The sequence below is a fragment of the Oenanthe melanoleuca genome, chromosome 1A, assembly GCF_029582105.1.
Source record: "Oenanthe melanoleuca isolate GR-GAL-2019-014 chromosome 1A, OMel1.0, whole genome shotgun sequence".
Taxonomy (NCBI): Eukaryota; Metazoa; Chordata; class Aves; order Passeriformes; family Muscicapidae; genus Oenanthe; species Oenanthe melanoleuca.
The window spans coordinates 37,269,501-37,288,029 of NC_079334.1; the positions used below are offsets into that span (position 1 = coordinate 37,269,501).

The following is an 18,529-nucleotide window of genomic DNA, read 5'->3' on the forward strand; positions in this document are numbered from 1 at the left end:
CTCCCACTTGTAGCAGGAAGAGATTCCTGGAGTTAAAATTTCCCAAAACAAAGAAATCTGACAGAAGTCAACAGTCCAGCAGCTGAGTGGGGGCAGAAAGAGTTTGTGTGCTGGCTCACAAAAGTAAGAATCTGTGTGAAAACAAAGTACCAAAACTCGTAACAATCAAGTAATTGACATTAAAAAAAAGAGCACCATGGAGTAGATAAACAAATCTTTATTTAAAGCTTTTAAATGGAACACAGTTCTCAAATTTCATCCAAAAAGGAAAAACTGAAAACTGAAAGATAAATGCAACACATGTGAAACTTCTCATAAATGGGTCTATACTGTGTGCAGTTGGAATGGATACTTGCATTTTAATGGTTACTGACTGTGGTCATAAATGCTCTGGGTAGCTGGAAAGTAATGCACCAGGTCAAGCTCTTGAAAGCGTGTTGCATAGTTATTTAAAATCACTATGAACTACTCTATTCAACAGTCATTCTGGCTATGTGTAGTCAGATAACAAGTATTCTGGTTTTAGAAAAGCTATTGGTATTTTAGGTGCTAAGTAATCATCAATGCTGACAGCCCACTACTGTGGCTCAAGACCAAGAACTGTCCTTTAAAAGCAAGGTGTTAAGCTAAAACATCTACTCAAAAGGGGAGCCACCACCTTTTTAAGTATCACTGACAAATTTCACATGTATAATATAGCTATAGATACACTAAAGAAGCATTCACTTGAAGCTTTCAGTGCATCTGTGCTAAAAAAAAACCCAACTAACAAAACCCCCACACTTTAGTTAAAAGCAATAGTTTTTCACGTTCAGTAAGTGCAACCCTCTGTTAAAACCTTAAGCTGGGTTCTGTGCTTTGCTTGTGCAGCCTTTAAAGAACAAGACATGCCTTGGACTGTGGTAACTGGAAAGGCAGGGCAGGGCAGGTAATCCCCTGAAGAGGAGGGCTGATGCTCCAGCAAGGCTCTGCTGTGCTGTGGGAACAAGGCCACCCTACAGTCCCTCCATGACAATGCTGCCTCTCCACAACGTCCCATGAACATGTCCAATATGCCCCTTCCCACAGGGAAGCCCCACAACAGCAAATGGCCCGTTTCAGGCCAAATGTTGCACAACAAAATGCCACATCTTCCTGGGATAAAGGGTAACTCCTGCCCCACCATGTATGTGGCAAACTAATATACTGAACAAATTACCTGCTTTAAAATTATGAACTTTACCTGAAGTTATGCCCTAACACAACAGCAGCCTTAGACTAAGATGGGGAAGAAAAAAATCTTCAACCTATTTTCATCCTATTTATTCAGTTTCATTAGACTCCTAAAAATTTTCTAATTTCTTTTGTAAAATACAATTTTCTGAAACAATTATTCTTATTGACACTTTCTGTAAGAACAAGGATTTTTCTCTTCCTCATATTAGTCATAAAAGAAAAAAAAATCTGCCTGAAGTCCTGCAAGCATCTTCATATGCACAGACACTTCAGAGACAGTGACATTTGAACAAATGTACAGCAAAGAGAACTCAGTGATAAAAATCGTACCAGACTCTTAGAAATGTAATCCTTTTTGCCAGTGAGCTTTCTGAAGCACTTTTACCCTTTCTAAATCATCTTCTAAGGGAAGAGGCACAAGATGGCACAGCCCACGATCCTGCCGGTGTGGGGTGAATTTCAATACTAATATAGTATCAATACTAACAAATAGGTAAATAGTTAAAGATTTGTGTTTTAACAAGTACGCTTATTGTACTTTCTGAAAAAGAATAAATGCAAGTTCTTGCACCATTTGTACGTAACTATTGTCTACCTGATGAGCAAGAAGGAAGAGACTAAGAAAATTACTGAAAATCACATACAGTTGCATCCTGTGGGCATCTGGCCTCCCCTGCACCTTCTTGGGCATGTGTCTAAAGGCAAAAGCCATTACCACTTTTGCAAATTAACCTTTAAGCCTCTCATCACTGTCCTGATCTCCCAGACCATCACCCCCAAAAGCAGTCTGTCAGCTCCTTGCCTGTACTGAGGGATGCAAAAGTATTCCAAAGGAAAGCAAAACACCATCAAAACATTTTCACTATGCTAATGTTGCACCAGCACCATCCCTATTTAATAAATCTTGTTCAGGTTCAACGAAAAAGTTGTTTTAAGGGAAAGGGAAAAAGGAAACATAGCCATAGATCTTTCTGTGCCATTCTCAATCTGAATACAATACAAGTATTTATCTGTATTTTAATGCTACACTTCTTAAAATATTTTTCTTGTGCCTGTGATTTACAAAATAAGCCTATTTATATAACTACACATGTACCAGTAGACTAATTCAATAAATTAGAGCTCGAAACATCAATTGTGAGCACAAGGATATTTACAAACAGCAATAAATTAAAGATTAAAATGTGTGTGATATTAAATAAGGATCTCAAACACTGCAAAGAACAACTTTTGTACCAAAATTTCACTGATTTTTGTGCCACTACCCAAGGCCAGGAGCGTGTTCAAGGGCCAGAACAAGCAGGGTGCTCACTGCTCATGGCAACACAGAGCACAGCCAGGCTGGGAGAGGGGTGGAGGCAGAGCCAGGAGTTACCTCAGGAGTCACTGTGACACTGCCCCCAGGAGCCAGGCCTGCACTAGCACTCGCCTGCCAGCATCCCCAACAGGAACAGGAACTGGCATCAATACCATCACTTCCATTTGGAAGGCATGCACCCACACCAAACAAATTAAAGTTGTTCTAAAAGTCATTAAGAATAATATTAAGACATCAAATGTAACTCAAACCAAAACACTTGACACAGTGATTTGCAGATGGAGAAATTAAAATTCCCCATTTCCTCACCACTGCAGCAAGCAGAAGGTACTTCCAGGGCTATTCTCTGCAACAGAAGGCATGTGACTGGAAAAGAGTGCCAAGAGTGGGACGGTACAATCTGTCCCAACAGGAACTAGATAAGGACAGCTGCTCCCCCAGAATTGCAGTCACACAGCCAGGGCAGCAACTGTAAAGAAGGCATCAAGCTGAGAGAGGGGGGGACATGGCAGACAACGCAGTGCACAAAGCTTCACAAGCAGATGAAACTTTTTAGGTACAGTCTCCATGTTATTGATGCTTCTGCACATATACATCTACAGTTCTCTCTCACCTGCAAGTGCAATGAAAAGCCTCTGCAAGCCTCACTGCAACTAAATTTATCAAATCAAAAATCAATAAAAAACATTAATAGGAAGTGCAAAGTAAGGCAGGTAGCTCTCTATTAGTATCCCTACCTGAAAAAAATTAACTATCTGCCCAAAGGCCTTCTCTATCTCAGGCTGAAGGATTATCAAATCCTATAAAACCCATTAAAGGTTTCTGCTGATCCAAAAACTTCAAAGAACTTCCAGCTACCTGCTGTCCCTTTACAAATTGCAGGAGGCAAGAAACTTGCAAGTAAGAGTTTGAATGTATACAATTGGGGTTTATATTTTGTTTAGTTAAAATGAACTATGTTAGAACTTCAGGTACACCAGTATCTTTTAGTGGTATTTTTAAGAAATAGCTCAAATGTATGAACAAAATGTGAACGATCCCAATAATTCAGTCTTTATGTTATCACTTTCCAACCAAGTCACAACCAAGGATTTACTAAGTCTGTCCTGTACATCTTTATGTCCTTTTCCTGGGTACTTCCAAGCATTTGCAGCCCTGGAGTTAAGGAGAGCAGTAGAAGTCTCTGTGCCAGCACACAGGCACCAGCAATCTTATACTGCTGGTGTTAGGGAAGCTGTTGAGCCTCAGCCTGTAAGATGGTAACACAGCACAACTCCTGTACTTGGACTACATCTCCACTCTTGGAACTCCCCTGACTGTTTATATGCCATTCCCTATTGGGCAGACAATTACCAACTACCTGTAAAAACAAAAGGTGCTAGAAATATATAACTCCACTTGTAACACAGCTTTCCATAAGAAATAAATATCACTCACTGGGTACAGAAACTCCATGTGAAAAGCAGCTGAGTGATCTTTACCACATCCTGGTTCCCACACTCACACTACCTTGCCTGAAGGCCCCCAGAACTGAGGCAGGCAGCAGACTCCCTGGGCACAGAACTGGTAAGTTTCACAAAGTTTCTGACAAAGTACAGTGAGGTGACATGAGCTAAAAGCAGTAAAGGACAGATCCAGTGAGACCAAATTTGAGTTGGCCAAACACCTTGCAAAACATTTTCAGAATTCTTGTGATACAGGTTATAACAGTGAGTTGGAAGGACTACTGCAGTTAAAGAATGTGAACTGGAACTGCACAGCTTAATTGTTTCTGCAGATGAAGGGGGTTTTTTTTCTATTTTTAATACAGTGAATGTACCAATGCAGCTGAATGTATTCTGGCAAGTCAGAAACAAGAGCAGAAAAAGAAAACTGTCCCCTAATACTGCCTGACATGACAGTTTGTAGCATATCCTTCATTTATCTTGTCTGCCTGAGATTTGTTTCATGCTGCTAAATTAATAATCATCATCATGATCAGTACAGACCTCCAAACCCACAAATGCCAGTTTCTCAGGCCATTTGAGAGAACTGTATGACTGAGCTTGGACCAATGACTTCTCAGGGGACGCACAGCCCTTAAGTTTACAATGCACACTATAAAATAAAAGACACACAATACCCTTTTCTGTTTCCAAAGTATTAATTATTTTCTACCGCATCTTTCCCTACTTCCTGGCAAGATCTCCCATAGAATTTGGTTACTTGGAGGAATTTAAGTAAAAATTCTGTTTATTCATTTTATTGACTTAAGGCTCAATCAGACCCCTGTGAAAAAATCTTCACCAGGCAACAAAACCTGGAACCTAGATAATAATCTATTTCTTAAATGAGCAACTTGCAAAAATAAACACTTCAACATGTCTCTCCTCCAACAATCACTGAATTTGGCATTTTAATGAGTGTATTTAATTCAATAAAACAAATGTCACTGACTTGCATGGAACATTAAACACTTGGAGACACAGATGATTTAGAGGACCTGGTTACTTCTACTGAGAAGGATTTAAAATCTCCAAGTTGACTTACAAATATTAGAGAAACCTCTTAATAACTTCAGTGCATTTATGTCAGCCATTATTTTTCACACAGAACACCAAGAGACACAAAATATTAATTTTCCAATAAGCATACAAAAATAATTTCTTACTCTCTTAACCAGTTTATGAAGTTTCTTTTGCAGCTTTCCAGTCAACAAGCGTCTAACTAAAATAAGTTAGTACAATCATTTGTATGGGCTGCCTGCACACTGGGCAGGGTTTGTTCCTCTTCTTGAGCTTTTTTGCACAGGTAAAACATGACATGAGATGTCCTGTTTTGCCATGTACTATGCAGCCATTTTTAGGTCTGCTCTGACATATGACACACGGCTCTATGCTGGTAACAGGCAGACTAGATTCCATACTTTCTTCTTTGTCTTGCATTTCTCTCTTCTCAGGTTCCTTAAAGTCCTCCTGACTGCTACAGAACATGCTGCTTGATGTTGATGGCTGGGAATAACCTTCACTTTCCTGAGACTCAGAAAGCTGTAATGCTTTATCCTCATTCTGATCAACAGCTGGTTCTTTATCTTCAGTAATTTTTGTTTTCTTGCAGTCAGGAACATCAAAACCTTCTCCAGACTCTGCAAGAAAGGAGGCTTCTAATTTGCTCTTTTCCAATTTCTCACTCTTTTCATCTGGAAGCCAATCCTCACGAAGAGCCCAGCATCTATGGCAATGTCGTGGAAGCGGAGGATTCATTTCATTACATTCAGGACACTTCCAATAATCCTTTAGTGAATCAAAGGTTGGAACAGCATAAGCTACTTGGAGCATTTACAACTGAAGTATTCAGAAATAATAAACAACTTATTACTGCCAAAATAATTATTATGTTGAGCTATCAACTTGTTTACAATTTTAAAATTCCATTCAGTGGTTTTGGCCCCATTTTACAGTTCTAGATTAAAATGGCTCTTATTTTAAAAGTCTTTCCTTCGTTTTGCAGTAGGTTTGTGATTAGAACAATTTATTATTTCTTATGCAAAACTGCAGAAACCAGACCACAAAATTCTTCAGGGGCCCCCATGAAAAATGTGATTTCCCTTGTTTTTGACGATGGGCCTCTGCAGCGGGAGCTACTGAAGACAGAGGGACCTTTCCTTCCCTCCCCTGCGGTTTGCTGAGCCGCTGGTGCACGGAACGGCCGCGCGAGGGCGCTCCCGCACAGCCGCGGCACACAAAACACGGCCAATGCAAAAACAGACGGCAGCAAACGGAACAGGAAAAAAATAAAAGGGTAGAAAAAGGGGTGCATCAGCCTCTCAGAGCTTACTCCATATACTACAATGAAAATAAACCACTCTTTCGTTAAAAATACATTTTTGTTTTTAAGGCCAGAGACCCTTCTTAGAAATAATGCAAGCTGTAGGGGAAATAAAAAAAATAATAAAAAAAAAAACAACCCAAAACTTACTTACACAAGTCCTGAACAACAAAATCTTGTAACACCAATTTTAATCCTAAAAATTTAAATCCTAAAAATAATGTACTGGTCTCTTTTTCCACATGTAAGCACTACTATGTTTTCAGAAGGTGGCCAAGCCCTGTCTTTAACAAAGTCCCTCAGTCCTACAAACTATCAAGGGACTGAAACACTTCACAATTCCACAAATTTGAAAAGCAAACACAAATAAGGAGATAGCACACATTAGAGTCAAACTGCAGTGTTTTTTCACAAACATCTCCATACTTTGCCTCAAAGACTGCAAATTTCTTCCCACTCTTCAAGAACTGTCACAAAGAATGTAGTCAAGGCCTCTTTTACTTTTACAGTACTGCTCTGAAAAAAGGCTTGCCTTCATTATTTGTATGCTACAGATACCTTCATTCAAGCTGGACAATAAAAGTAGGTATTCTGATTTACAGGAACAATTTTTTAAATACACATGACTAACATTTTAATTTTTCTTCCATTTTGTGCAGAAAGTCAGATTTAGGCTCCAAATAATTTCCTTCCATTAAGTCAATGAAATGGTAAATTAGTGTGGGATTGGGATTTTAATAACGGACTGGAAAGTTTATTAATCGTTAAAAAAAAACAACCCCAAGATTCCTTAATAATCACATGTTCAGTAATTAAAATACTGTATTTGAACCTTTACACATAGAAGAAAATGTCAATTCTTAAAAAAAACACTGGTAGCAACAGAATTCATCTATACTTCTTGATCTACTCTATGTCAGTTTACCCAACTTATGATACTTCACCAGACAAGTTTTTACTCACAGCTAGAGAAATCTCTGGATCTTCATCAAATGAATCAGCATCACTATCTTCATCCTGGTAAATAGTCAGCTGATAAACCTAGTTTAAATTAAAAAAAAAAAAAATAAATTAAAAAAAAATAATAATAAAATATATATATATATATATATATATATATATATATATATATATAAATAAAAATATATAAATAAATATAACTGGGTTTTGGCATTTAATTAAACCCCCCACATATTTTTAACGTGATATGAATCTCAGAATGAATCTCAGATAGCAAGCTACTGGAGCCTCCAGGGATGGTATTAATGGATTAGAGGAGCTCTCAGGTGAGGAAAGGCTGAAAGAGCCAGGACTGTTCAGCCTGAAGAAGGCTCAGGACAGATGCCTGATCAATGTGGGTAAATACATGAGAGGATGGCACCACGAACACAGAGCCACATTCTTTTCAGTGGTGTCCAGCGGCAGGACAACAGGCAAAATTACATTAGCACAAATTAAACACAGGAGGCTCCCTCTGAATATCAGAAGACATCTTTTACTGAGGATGAAAGAGCACAGGCATGGGTTGCCCTGAGCAGCTATGAAACCGCAATCCCTGATACTTAAAAGACATCTGGACATGGACCTGGGCAATCAGCTGTGCCCGAGCCAGGGCAGGTGGGTAAGACAAACCTCCAGAAGCCCCTCTGAACACCTGTCATTCTGCAACTCCCAAAACTACTGTCAGGAGCAGGGGCACACCTCAATCCTTTCTTCCTCCAAATTACCATCCTCTCTCAGGGCACAGTTCTGCACTACACTACAGGTGTACATCAGTACAGTCCCATTCACCCTCTCAGGTACCAATTATGTATGTCCCTGGTGAATTCTGCCTCTGGTACTTACCCAACCTTGCCATGAGCTGATTAACCTCCTAAAGTAACAGAAAACTAACCCAGAAAAGATCCCAACATTCCAGAAATCTCTTGAAAATTGTGGTAATCCAAATTTTTCTGTCTTCTTGCCTACTAATAAAGATTTCTGAATCTTCGGTTCAGCATCTCTATGAAACATTTACATTCCTTGAGGCAAAAAACTTGGACATACCCCTCTGGAAAGAGTTAATCAGAAATGTTTCCTTTGGTATCAAGAGCTGTCAAAGCTCAATACATACTTCTAGAATTAAAAATGCAGAAAGACTAAAGCACACATGCTGCCACAGACTCCAACAGCTGGTGAGAGAAGTTAAGCACCCAGACTTTCCTACCCAGCCCATTTCAGAGCCTGCAGAAAGCCTCAGCACCGTTTCAGTCACTGGTAGTGGGTTGTGTAAGGGTGACCCAACTGCACTGATGTGTTATTTGATTTAATGAATAACTGGGTGCAGATTGTGACACCAGTATATGCAGCCTGAAAATATATTTAACGAGTTCTCCTTGGAAGCTTACAGGAAGTCTTCATGTTGAAATTATTTTTTCTTCTCATCCTCTCCCTCCCCCAGGATCAAACAAGCATAGCAGGTAGTACCTCATCATCTTCATCTGTGAGCTCCTGCCCTTCTTCATTATGGCTATAATCTTCTGAATAAATAGACTCAACTTCAAACTCGACACTGAACTGGTCTGATACAGAACTGTGGTCAAACCAATCAGAGTTTTCACTTAATGAACTAGCATCAAGATCCTGAAAAAAAAACAAAAAAAGAAAGCACACATTCAACCTCACCAGTCCATATAGATAACATTACTGTTAAAACAACTCAGGATAAAACTGTACTACTCAGTGTAATTACCTATGAAAGAAAAAGGACCAGCTGTTGTGAGAGACAGCACTAAACAAATTATAGGTGGGTAAAAACAAAGCTAGGTCTGGAAGCCTTTTGTTGGCTCTGTAAAAAGAAACTGCACTCAGCCTACAGGCAGCTGAAAGGTTATTACTTCAGAAAGTCCCTCTTAGAAGTTACAAAACAGATGCAAGAAGATGGTATATTTTGGCCGTGTGACATTAAATTCTCTGTTCTCATAAACCTTGTTTAATCTGAGACCATGATTTAACAATTACAAAGCAGGTAGACTGAATATACAGTACCAGTTCTACCAATTTAGAACACAGTATGTTCTAAATTTGCATGTGTCTACGAATACTGTAAGTTCACCTCTTCATGACTTAATCTAACCACAAATAATTTGCCTAGGTGTTTGCTAAAAACAATATAAAACTTCTATGTAGTGGCATGGCAAAGGAATACAAGGCACCATCAGCACACATTCCACTGGGTACTGTTACCAAAGTTGCACAACTAGCACCTAACTGAATTATGGAATGTCTATGACTCTTTTTGTCTCTTAGCATTCTAAGAAATACTAATTTTAAAACACAAAATACATCTGACATTTTTTCCCCACTGTGCCAAACAGTGAGGATCTTGGGTTTTTAAAGATTATTCAATGCTAATATTTTTAAAAATTTCACTTCAGCTTTGCCAGCAGATCTATCCACCCACACACCTACTCTTCTTTCAACCTCTTTTCTTTCTTCACACAGCACTGAAGGCACTGCTGCTTTTAATTAAGAACACTGTGTTTTCAGATGCATGTTTGCACTCGTGGCATCTGCAAAATTTTTACCACAAAAATATTTTACATTTCTCTTTTGACTTACAGGAATGGAAAGAGAGTCTGTTGAATCACTGCTATTGCTTCTTTCACGGCACAGACCACTGACTACACACCACGAGAGACTTTCATCAAATGTCAACGAAATGCTGTCTGACTTGTGTCGCTTTCTTCTGTCACTGTGCAGATCATCTGAAGAATTTTCTTCTGGGCAGTCAAGAATTTTTTTATTACTCAAAAGCATCTATGCAATGTACACTTTTGAACATTCTCAACAGAAGCTTAAAATATAATTTACTACAAAGAATATAATAAATATAATAATTTCAGTACTTTTTTATGGGGCAAAAAGCCACTAAGACTTATTTAAAAAGACACAGTAACACTTATACCCATAGAGCGTGAAATGTTTCAGAAACCAGTATTTCAGGGGTTGGCTTTCCCCACTTGTCCCAAGAGTAGAGCTTATGAATAGCAGTCTCCACATGAAAAACAATTGCAAATTTGAAAGAATTTTTACTCCACATATGACATGTTAAACCCTTCCTAATTTTAAGAAATACAGGTAGAATCTTGTCCTCACTCCCTCTACAAGCAACAGACAGAAAGGCACTTTCAGAGGGCTTTTGAGTCCACTCCAGAATTTGTAGGGAGATAGAGCAATTAGTTCCCAGATCACATGCATACAGAACACCTTGTGCTAAGCATGGGAAGTTCAGGTTCAAGTTTCAGACACCTCAACATATTTGTCAGTGAATTCTTGCACTATATGTAATTGTATTTACTCAAGAAGATTTTTATAAAAAACTATTAGAACTTTCATTGCACCCTAGCAAGAAAATCTTCAAGACATACTTTGCCAAAGCTGAACTCTGAAAGCATTGTTTTAAGCTCTGCTTACTAAGCATGCTTGGTTTGAAGGCAAAAAGACAATGCTTTGTAAATGCATCGTGTTTTGGAACAACAACCTACAGCAGCATAAGGACTAAGGGCACAGCATTTTAGGGGCAAGTCAAAATTCAGCTCCATTGGCTTCTAGAGCGTCTAGTAAAAAACAATTTTATATAAAAATGAGTTGTAAATTCAGAATGTCAGTGTAGCAGAGTGAAAACCTCCCAAGATGCCAACAACTTTTGGTTCAACAGGCCTTCGTACGAGCCTGCTGCCTCCCCACAGGTGCCTTCTGCACCCACCCTCTGTTGCCCATCTTCTCCCTTGCCTTGCAAATCACACTGGGACAATCCACAAGTCTTCAAGTCTTGGATCTCTCATTATAAAAAAAAAAATAATAAAAAAGGAGAACAAAACACTTGTACATACTTTGAGACTTCTCTTACTTTCCCTTGGTGCTTCTTGGCTCAGCCCCTTTCTTTTCTTTTTTCCGCCCTGAGAGCCCCACCAAACTTGGTGCCCCCAGGCACAAAGGCTGCTCCTGTCCATCGTTGTCCTCATTTAGTTGTCATGGCTCCATGCTGTACTGATACTGATCACCACAAGGTCTCTATACACTATTTAGTGGCTCCAAAGGAGCCGCTACCATCCCAATTTAACAAGAATAGTAGTTTAAAGGGAAGATTTCCTACAAATTAGAAAAAAAGTGTATATAAAAACACTATATTAAAAGAACTCTTAAGGTTGTAACAAACTAATAAATGGATGCAAACTCAAGAGTTAATAATCAAACCTACAATAAGTAAGCACAACACAGGACCTTATGTGCTCTGTGTTATGCCTAAATATTACAGGTTGTGATGTTTAACTGAGACTTTCCATCCTTTCATCAGTTTTAGTTACAACATTAAAGTGTTCTTTTAATTTAGTGCAAACCGCTCAGAAACGCAGCACTGGTTTGGGACTGACTTAACGTAACAGGGGCTGATGAGGGACACAAAAAAATACTGCTTGAAAGCTGAGGAACTGAAAAATGCTCCTGAGCAACTGAAGAAAAGGAACAGTGCAGTGACAGGAGGTTATCACTGCCCAGGTAATTACAACCACCAAGTCGTGAGGCAAGACAGTAAGTGATGGAACAAACCAATACAAGAAATTCCACAGAATAATATTTTAGTAGAACTGTACAGAATGCTTCCATTGAGAAACTTACTCAGGTTTATGCTCACCAGATTGTTATTGCTACTTATCAAAAGAAAAATTTTGTATTTTGAAAATGTATTTGCCAGTGATTATTGAATGACCACAGTAAAGATCAATGGGAGGCAAATATGATGCTTAGGTCACCAGATGTTTTAACAAGTGCTTAATGAATGATGAGGTACCTGAATATACCCAAAACTATCCTGTGCTACTACCATACCTTTGATGCCTCCCACCAGTTGAAATCCAATGAAAACTGGCTTTAGTGAACAAACAAAATGTCAAATTTTGTGGCTGTCTACAGAGGGAATTGAAATGAATTTGATGGTATCAGTCGATTACAAACAGAAGTGTTCTCATCATGAAGATAACATGACTGATAAAGTCTTGCTCATGTGAAAAAGTTTAACAGAACTGTGGAGCAAGTTATTCCATCATATTATTAACAATTCTAGAGATCCAAACTGTAACCTGACACTGAAGCAATGTAAGGAATTGTGTTTTTCTTTCAGACTGAACATTTTGTTTTAGATAAGCAGAAAAACATGACTAGTATTTGTCAGCATCTTTCAAGTCAGCAAGACAAGAGAATGTAGCTTTTCCCCCTAAGTGGCCATGCTACTGAAACTCTGCATCATAAATCTGCAGATACCAGATTCACTGTGTGTCCTCCTCCTAGAAGATGTAGTTGGTCGGGAAGTCATGTTTGATGAAGTCTGCTTCTCGTCCAACTCTTCCACTGACTCCTGATAATAGAAATACTGAGTAAGATTGAGCATGAATATGAGGTAAAGTGCTAGAATCAACTTACTACATAAAACCATTAACACTACCATGCAAAACTGAACAGAATGTACAACTCAGAAAATTTATTCAAATAAAATAAAAATAGCACCTTAATAACATTTTCGTCTTCAAGCTGAGATGTGGCATCATCCTCGGGCATGTCAACAGGGGTAGAGTCTGAAATCAAACCAAAATAAAACCCATAATATGATATAGCAAAAAAAGTTAATTTCAGGCTCAAAAAGTAAATTCTAAGTAAAACCTAAAATCCAGACATTTTGCAACAATGGAAAAAAACACAATGCTCCTTGTTTTTCAGGTGTGTACAGCACCTTCCCTGTAACATTACAGAAGTGGAAATGTGGGGAAAAAGAAGAAACGTCAACAGAAAGCAGATGAGAATTCTATGATAAATGGCTTCAAATGAAGTCTGTGCATAAACTGTGATTCTGCAGATATGAAAGAACATAGGCACGAAATGCAATTACTTTCTCCTCTCCAAGTACTTTTTAGTACTTATCATCTTATGGGAACCCTGAATTAAAAAGACATGCAACAAAAGAAAAGTTAGCTGCTGTTAATGATATATGCTTACTAACAGACAGATCCTGAATTAATAAAAAAATCTTTCATCAAAAAAACAATTAAAGATAAATTTGAGTTTGCAAGCTTAACAATGGCGATGACAAAGAGAGCAAGTTTCCCATCTTCAGCAGCTGAACATTTGCCTTTAGGAAAAATTAGAAACAAAGGGTGACTTTATACAGATTTAAAGCCAATCTACAAAATGGCTTCCATTGTTTAACTTCTGTTTCATACCCCACATTAGGCAAAAATTACAGCTATATTGAACATTTTTATACTGCAGGACTGTGTATAACAATTCTCCACTCAAGGAGTGGCTATTGACAGCATCACCACAAAGCTACTTTTTAAAAGAATACAGCCTGTTTAAAACAGGGCTGAGTATAACTAAGAATGACCAGTTCTAAATGTTCTTCACATTCAGTTTCAAAAATTTAAAAAGAACTCTAACATTAAAAAAAAACAAAAACAAAACAGGAGCCTTTGCCTTGATTTCATTGCTGGTGTAAGTTAAAGAAGTTAATTTTTCATATTAAAACTTTATATGTTGTTGAGGGCTTTATCAGTAACAAATACAAGCAAATGACTTGAGTTTGTAATTTAGTAGCCTTTTTGTTCAGCTCTGTGCTTTTTCTGGTTCTAGTCAATAAAGTTACCCAAATGCTCTGCTGGGAATTTTTTCTCTTCTTGAAGAGGCAAGTGTTTGCTTTGATTCACTATTTGTGACTGCTCTGGACTATAGTCAGCAAAGCCAAATAGCTAATATTGGAGCTAATATTGTTATCTGATCACTAGCTGCAAGATACATTATGTAAATTATGTTCTCCCTACTGAAACAAATCAACCTCCTAAACTAGCTTACCTTGTTGATTGATTGCTATCAGATTTCTGGAAATCATTGAATATAGTCTCCTTAACAGGGATAAAGAAAGAGATGATACAAGTTAGCTACATGTAACCATAAAAGAGAGCTTACCACCTCTGAAGATTCGAAGAGTTTAAAAACGGACATATGCATTATGCTCTTCATCATTTCCCAACCAGACTCTCAGAAAAGAATCCCATTTTACCTGTGTTCTTTTACTGAAAAGCTTGCTACTCCAAATAAATCCCCCAGGAGATCATTTGCACAGTGTACAATATGCTGCTGTTTTTCATCATATAATTGCTTAGACATAATATATTGTCCAATATAGAATATTACCTGAAAAAAAAATAAATACCATTGTTAAATACCCAGTATTTGAAGACAAATACTTGTCTTCAAGTGTAAAAGACAAAGCTTATTAAATACATTGAAATTTGCTCTTCAAACTCTGCCTAAAACTCTTTGAACTGACAGATTTTCATCTATCATTTCAAAAGAACACTGCTACTCTACTGACCACCAGAAACTTTTGTTCAGATTTGAGAAACTTGCTAAATATCCAGTTAGAAGTCAGCAGGAGAAAAAACACAGTGTCTTATCTCAATTTCTAGACAAGCTATGAACAACACTGTCCCCCACCTCTATTTACTCAACCCAAAGCAATCTAACAGTACTCACAGTAGTCTACCTTTAGTGATTAAAAAGTTCTCACCTCCTTCATAGTAAAAGTATCCTTTTCAGCACCAGCTAACTTTAACAGTTTCAACAACAGTGGCTTTGGTTTAACCTGTGTGTAGAAAGAGAAAAACAATATGCCTAATTATTCACCAAAAAACATTATTTATACAGGTTGTCTTCCTCCTCCTGTATTAATCTGATACGCAAACATACAACAGCATTAAAATCTATCTTCACTCAACTTTTTCACTTTGAAAAGTTCAAACTTCAAAGCAAATAATATGAACCAAACCATACTAAACTTCTCATATACTGTATATCGTATCTCAAACCCCAGTCTTTCATTGTCCCCTGATTTCAGCTGGGATAGTTCATTTTCTTCTGAGTAGCTGGTACAGTGCTGTGTTTTTGATTTAGCAGGAGAATAATGTTCAGAACACGCTGATGTTTTTGTTGTTGCTCAGTAGGTGCAAGTCAAGGACTTTTCAGTGTCCCACACTCTGCCAGTGAGGAGCTGCACAACAAGCAATGAGGGAACATGGCCAGCACAGCTGACCCCAACTGGCCAAAGGGATATTCCATACCACAGAATGTCAGGCTAGTGTTATGAACAGGGGAGAAGGTCAGGAGGTGCCAATGCCTGGGGACAGGCTGGGCATCCATCATCACATGATGAGCAATTGCATTGTGCAACACTTGTCCTCCTTGGATTTAACTCCCTTTTCTTTACTATTACTCTTATACTTTACTTCAGTTATTAAACCCACAGGTTTTGCCTTTTTTCTGATTGCCCCATTCCACCATGGAGTTGGGGGGCAGGGAACAAGGCATGCTACTTAGTTGGCAGCTGGGGTTAAACCTCAACACATTGGTAAATACAAATTCCTAAACTGGAGCTACAGGACTTGTTTATTAGTTCCAAGGCCAGGGCTGGGTCCTGGGGAGTTCAGCTTCACTCCTTTAACCATTACCATGACTCCCAAAGGGAGTCAGGTCCAGAGTGCAAGTGATAAAGCAAAACACTGGTCCACCTCTTTCTCAGTCTCCTTCTGTGGCAGTTTCTGGGATTTTGGTTTTGCACTTGCCAGCTGGGCTGCTTCACCTCTGAAGACTTTTCTTAGCTAGGACAAGCACATCCTGTCCCTTCCACCATACTTCACTCACTCCTACCCCTGCAATGGCCTCCCACCCACCCACTGTGCCAGCAGGTTAATCTGCAGTCAGTCTGTGACAATTTCCAAGGCAGAGGCAGAGGAAAAGTTAAGCAAGAAAAATCACTTCCCCCATAGATACAACCTGCACTGTCCCACACAGCTGTGCCAGCACCAGTGCAGCAGACAAGAACAAGCTGCAGGGGGTGCCACAACAGCAACGCCTGCAGAGCCACTAATGCTCCCAGCTCAGTATATTCTAGTGTCACCTCTTTAATAATTGTGCAACCATTCTAAAACCAGACTAATGTTTAGCTATCCTGATATACTGCATAAAATAAAATGTTAAAAAAAACCCCACAGAAAGTACAAAAAACCCCCAAACCAAAACAGAGAAGTGTGAATAAAATATCATGAGACAAGGAATCAGTGTTTGAGGGAAGGGTGAAGGAAGGGAACTCCCCTACATTCTATTCCAAAGATCTGCTAAAACCAATGTTAAGTTTTGTAAGCTAACAAGATATTAATTGTTAGAATTACACATCATGAAAAAACTAACTAAGCTCCTGGACAACATTAGCTGTCCATTCACTCCCTCCTAAGAACTGAATTATGTAGAATATGCGGCATATATATCAGAGTTTCATAAAGGAAGCAATAATTTATTCAAGTAGTACTGACAGCTAAGCATAGCAAGGCACAGTTTCAGAACTCTGAATCCACAACGAAGCCCAGTTTTACTCCCCAGCCTTCTCCTCCTGACTCCTACAAGTATGAAGTTCTGCAGCCTTGCACATCTGACAGCAGACAGTAATATCACAATATGATGATGTAAAAAAAAAGGAAGACACAAATGAAAAAAAATCAATTTTGAACAGCCTGCTGTTCTGCAAGTTCACATTTTTTAAGTTTTTCTGAAGTCAAGTCCACACTTTAAGCTTTACCCTTCTACACAAGATAATCCAGTTCAATCATCATTGTACATATGCAGTTTTTAAACTCGCATTTCGGGTGTAAAAGGCTTCCATCCTCAGGAAAACTAAGGACAAAACAGGAGAACTATCACTGTATCATGAAAAGCCTGGAAATGCAAAGCCATAAACACAAATGAAGACTATTTTTACAACCTTCTTACGAATCCCAATAGAGGAGAAAGTCGAAAATCATCAGATTATTTAATCAACAGTATGTTTTGTACGATGGAAATTTCCCACAGCTCTTCAGTTATCATCTGTCAAAAATTTCCACCCATACTCACCACGATCAAACGGGATCACAGGATGCTTTCTATCAAAAGAAAGCAAAAAACCACCAAACGTCTGCAAGAAACAGTCTAGACCTATACCATGACTCTTCTCTAAACTGCGATTAAGATTTGTTTACTACAGAACCAAAAGAGAGACCACCTTTACCGGCTGGACTTCCCGGCTTTTCTCCAACCATCGCTCCCAAGCAGAGTGATCCCTCTGAATAAGCTGCTAAAACTCTGCAAAAGGCATGCAAATAAAATCGCGTCCAATAGAGCTACTGACCAGCGCCTCTTGCTCCGAAGCGGGGACAGAGGAGGCATCCGTAAGGGAGGACATCTTGGTATTGCACATTTGCCTGCAGTTAAGAGAGAAAAACCTCAGAACGCGGCACTCGGCGACGCAGCCCGGGCGGGCGGCAGCCGCCACGCCGGCGGGGCCCACTCACCTCGGCGCCTCGTCCAGCCCGCACGCCGGACTCGGTGTCTGGGCCGATGCGGCCGGGCCGGGCCTTATATAGCGCTGCCAGGAGAGGGCAAGTCGGGGCTTAGCTCCGCGCGGCCCGGCCCGGCCCGACATGCCCGAGCATGACCCGCAGCGCCGCCGCCGAGCCACCGCGGGGGGCAGGCGGGCGGGCCCGGCCCGGCGTGACTCACGGCGCCCGCCGAACGCGGCGGGCCCTGGCGGCGCGCAGAGACGGCGCCGGGGAGGAACAGCGGCCTCGCCGCGGCCCCCGCCCGCCCGGCCTCGTTCCCCCAGCGGCAGCCCCTCCCCCAGCGCCGAAGGCCGCAGAGCGACAAGCGAGACCCCCGGCGCCCCTGGGCCCCCGAGCGAGCCGCGATCGATCCCCACGCACCGCCTGCCACGCCCGCTCCGCTCCCGGCCCGCGGCGGGCAGAGCGCCGGGACCGGCGGGGCCCTGCCCGGGGCTCTACCGCGGGCCCGCCGCGCCGCGCGCGCCGCCCGCCGCCATCTTGGTGCCCGCAGCGCCCCCTGGCGCGCCCAGCGCCGAGCCGCTGTGGGAGCGGGCCTGAGGGAAAGGCTCCCCCTGGCAGCCCGGCCGGGGCGGGAGTGCCCGGACACGGGAATTGCCCCTCACGGGGGTGCCCGGACACGGTAATAGCCCCGCACAGGGTGCCTGGACACGGGAATAGCCCGGACACGGGAACAGACCCGTACGGGAATAGCCCGGACACGGGAATAGCCCGGACATGGGAATAGCTCCGC

At 40.5% G+C, this 18,529-nt stretch overlaps 1 protein-coding gene across 4 annotated transcripts; it reads right to left on the reverse strand.

The window, feature by feature from the left end:
• Positions 1 to 202: 202 nt before the first annotated feature.
• On the reverse strand, positions 203 to 18,288 carry MDM2 (MDM2 proto-oncogene). Of its 4 annotated transcripts, none has more exons than XM_056482572.1 (11): positions 18,160 to 18,288; positions 17,589 to 17,661; positions 14,940 to 15,014; positions 14,430 to 14,563; positions 14,222 to 14,271; positions 12,884 to 12,951; positions 12,641 to 12,734; positions 9,941 to 10,098; positions 8,807 to 8,962; positions 7,304 to 7,381; positions 203 to 5,805 (listed from the first exon to the last, which is right to left on the reverse strand). In XM_056482572.1, the coding sequence occupies exons 2-11, from the start codon at positions 17,655 to 17,657 to the stop codon at positions 5,236 to 5,238; spliced, it is 1,452 nt and encodes a 483-aa protein (XP_056338547.1). In that variant the 5' UTR covers positions 17,658 to 17,661; positions 18,160 to 18,288; the 3' UTR covers positions 203 to 5,235. The 4 variants fall into 4 exon arrangements, with proteins under 4 accessions (XP_056338547.1, XP_056338546.1, XP_056338544.1 ...); XM_056482571.1 differs by having other exon boundaries at positions 9,941 to 10,101; XM_056482569.1 differs by lacking the exon at positions 18,160 to 18,288 and adding an exon at positions 17,752 to 18,037 and having other exon boundaries at positions 9,941 to 10,101.
• Positions 18,289 to 18,529: the final 241 nt, after the last annotated feature.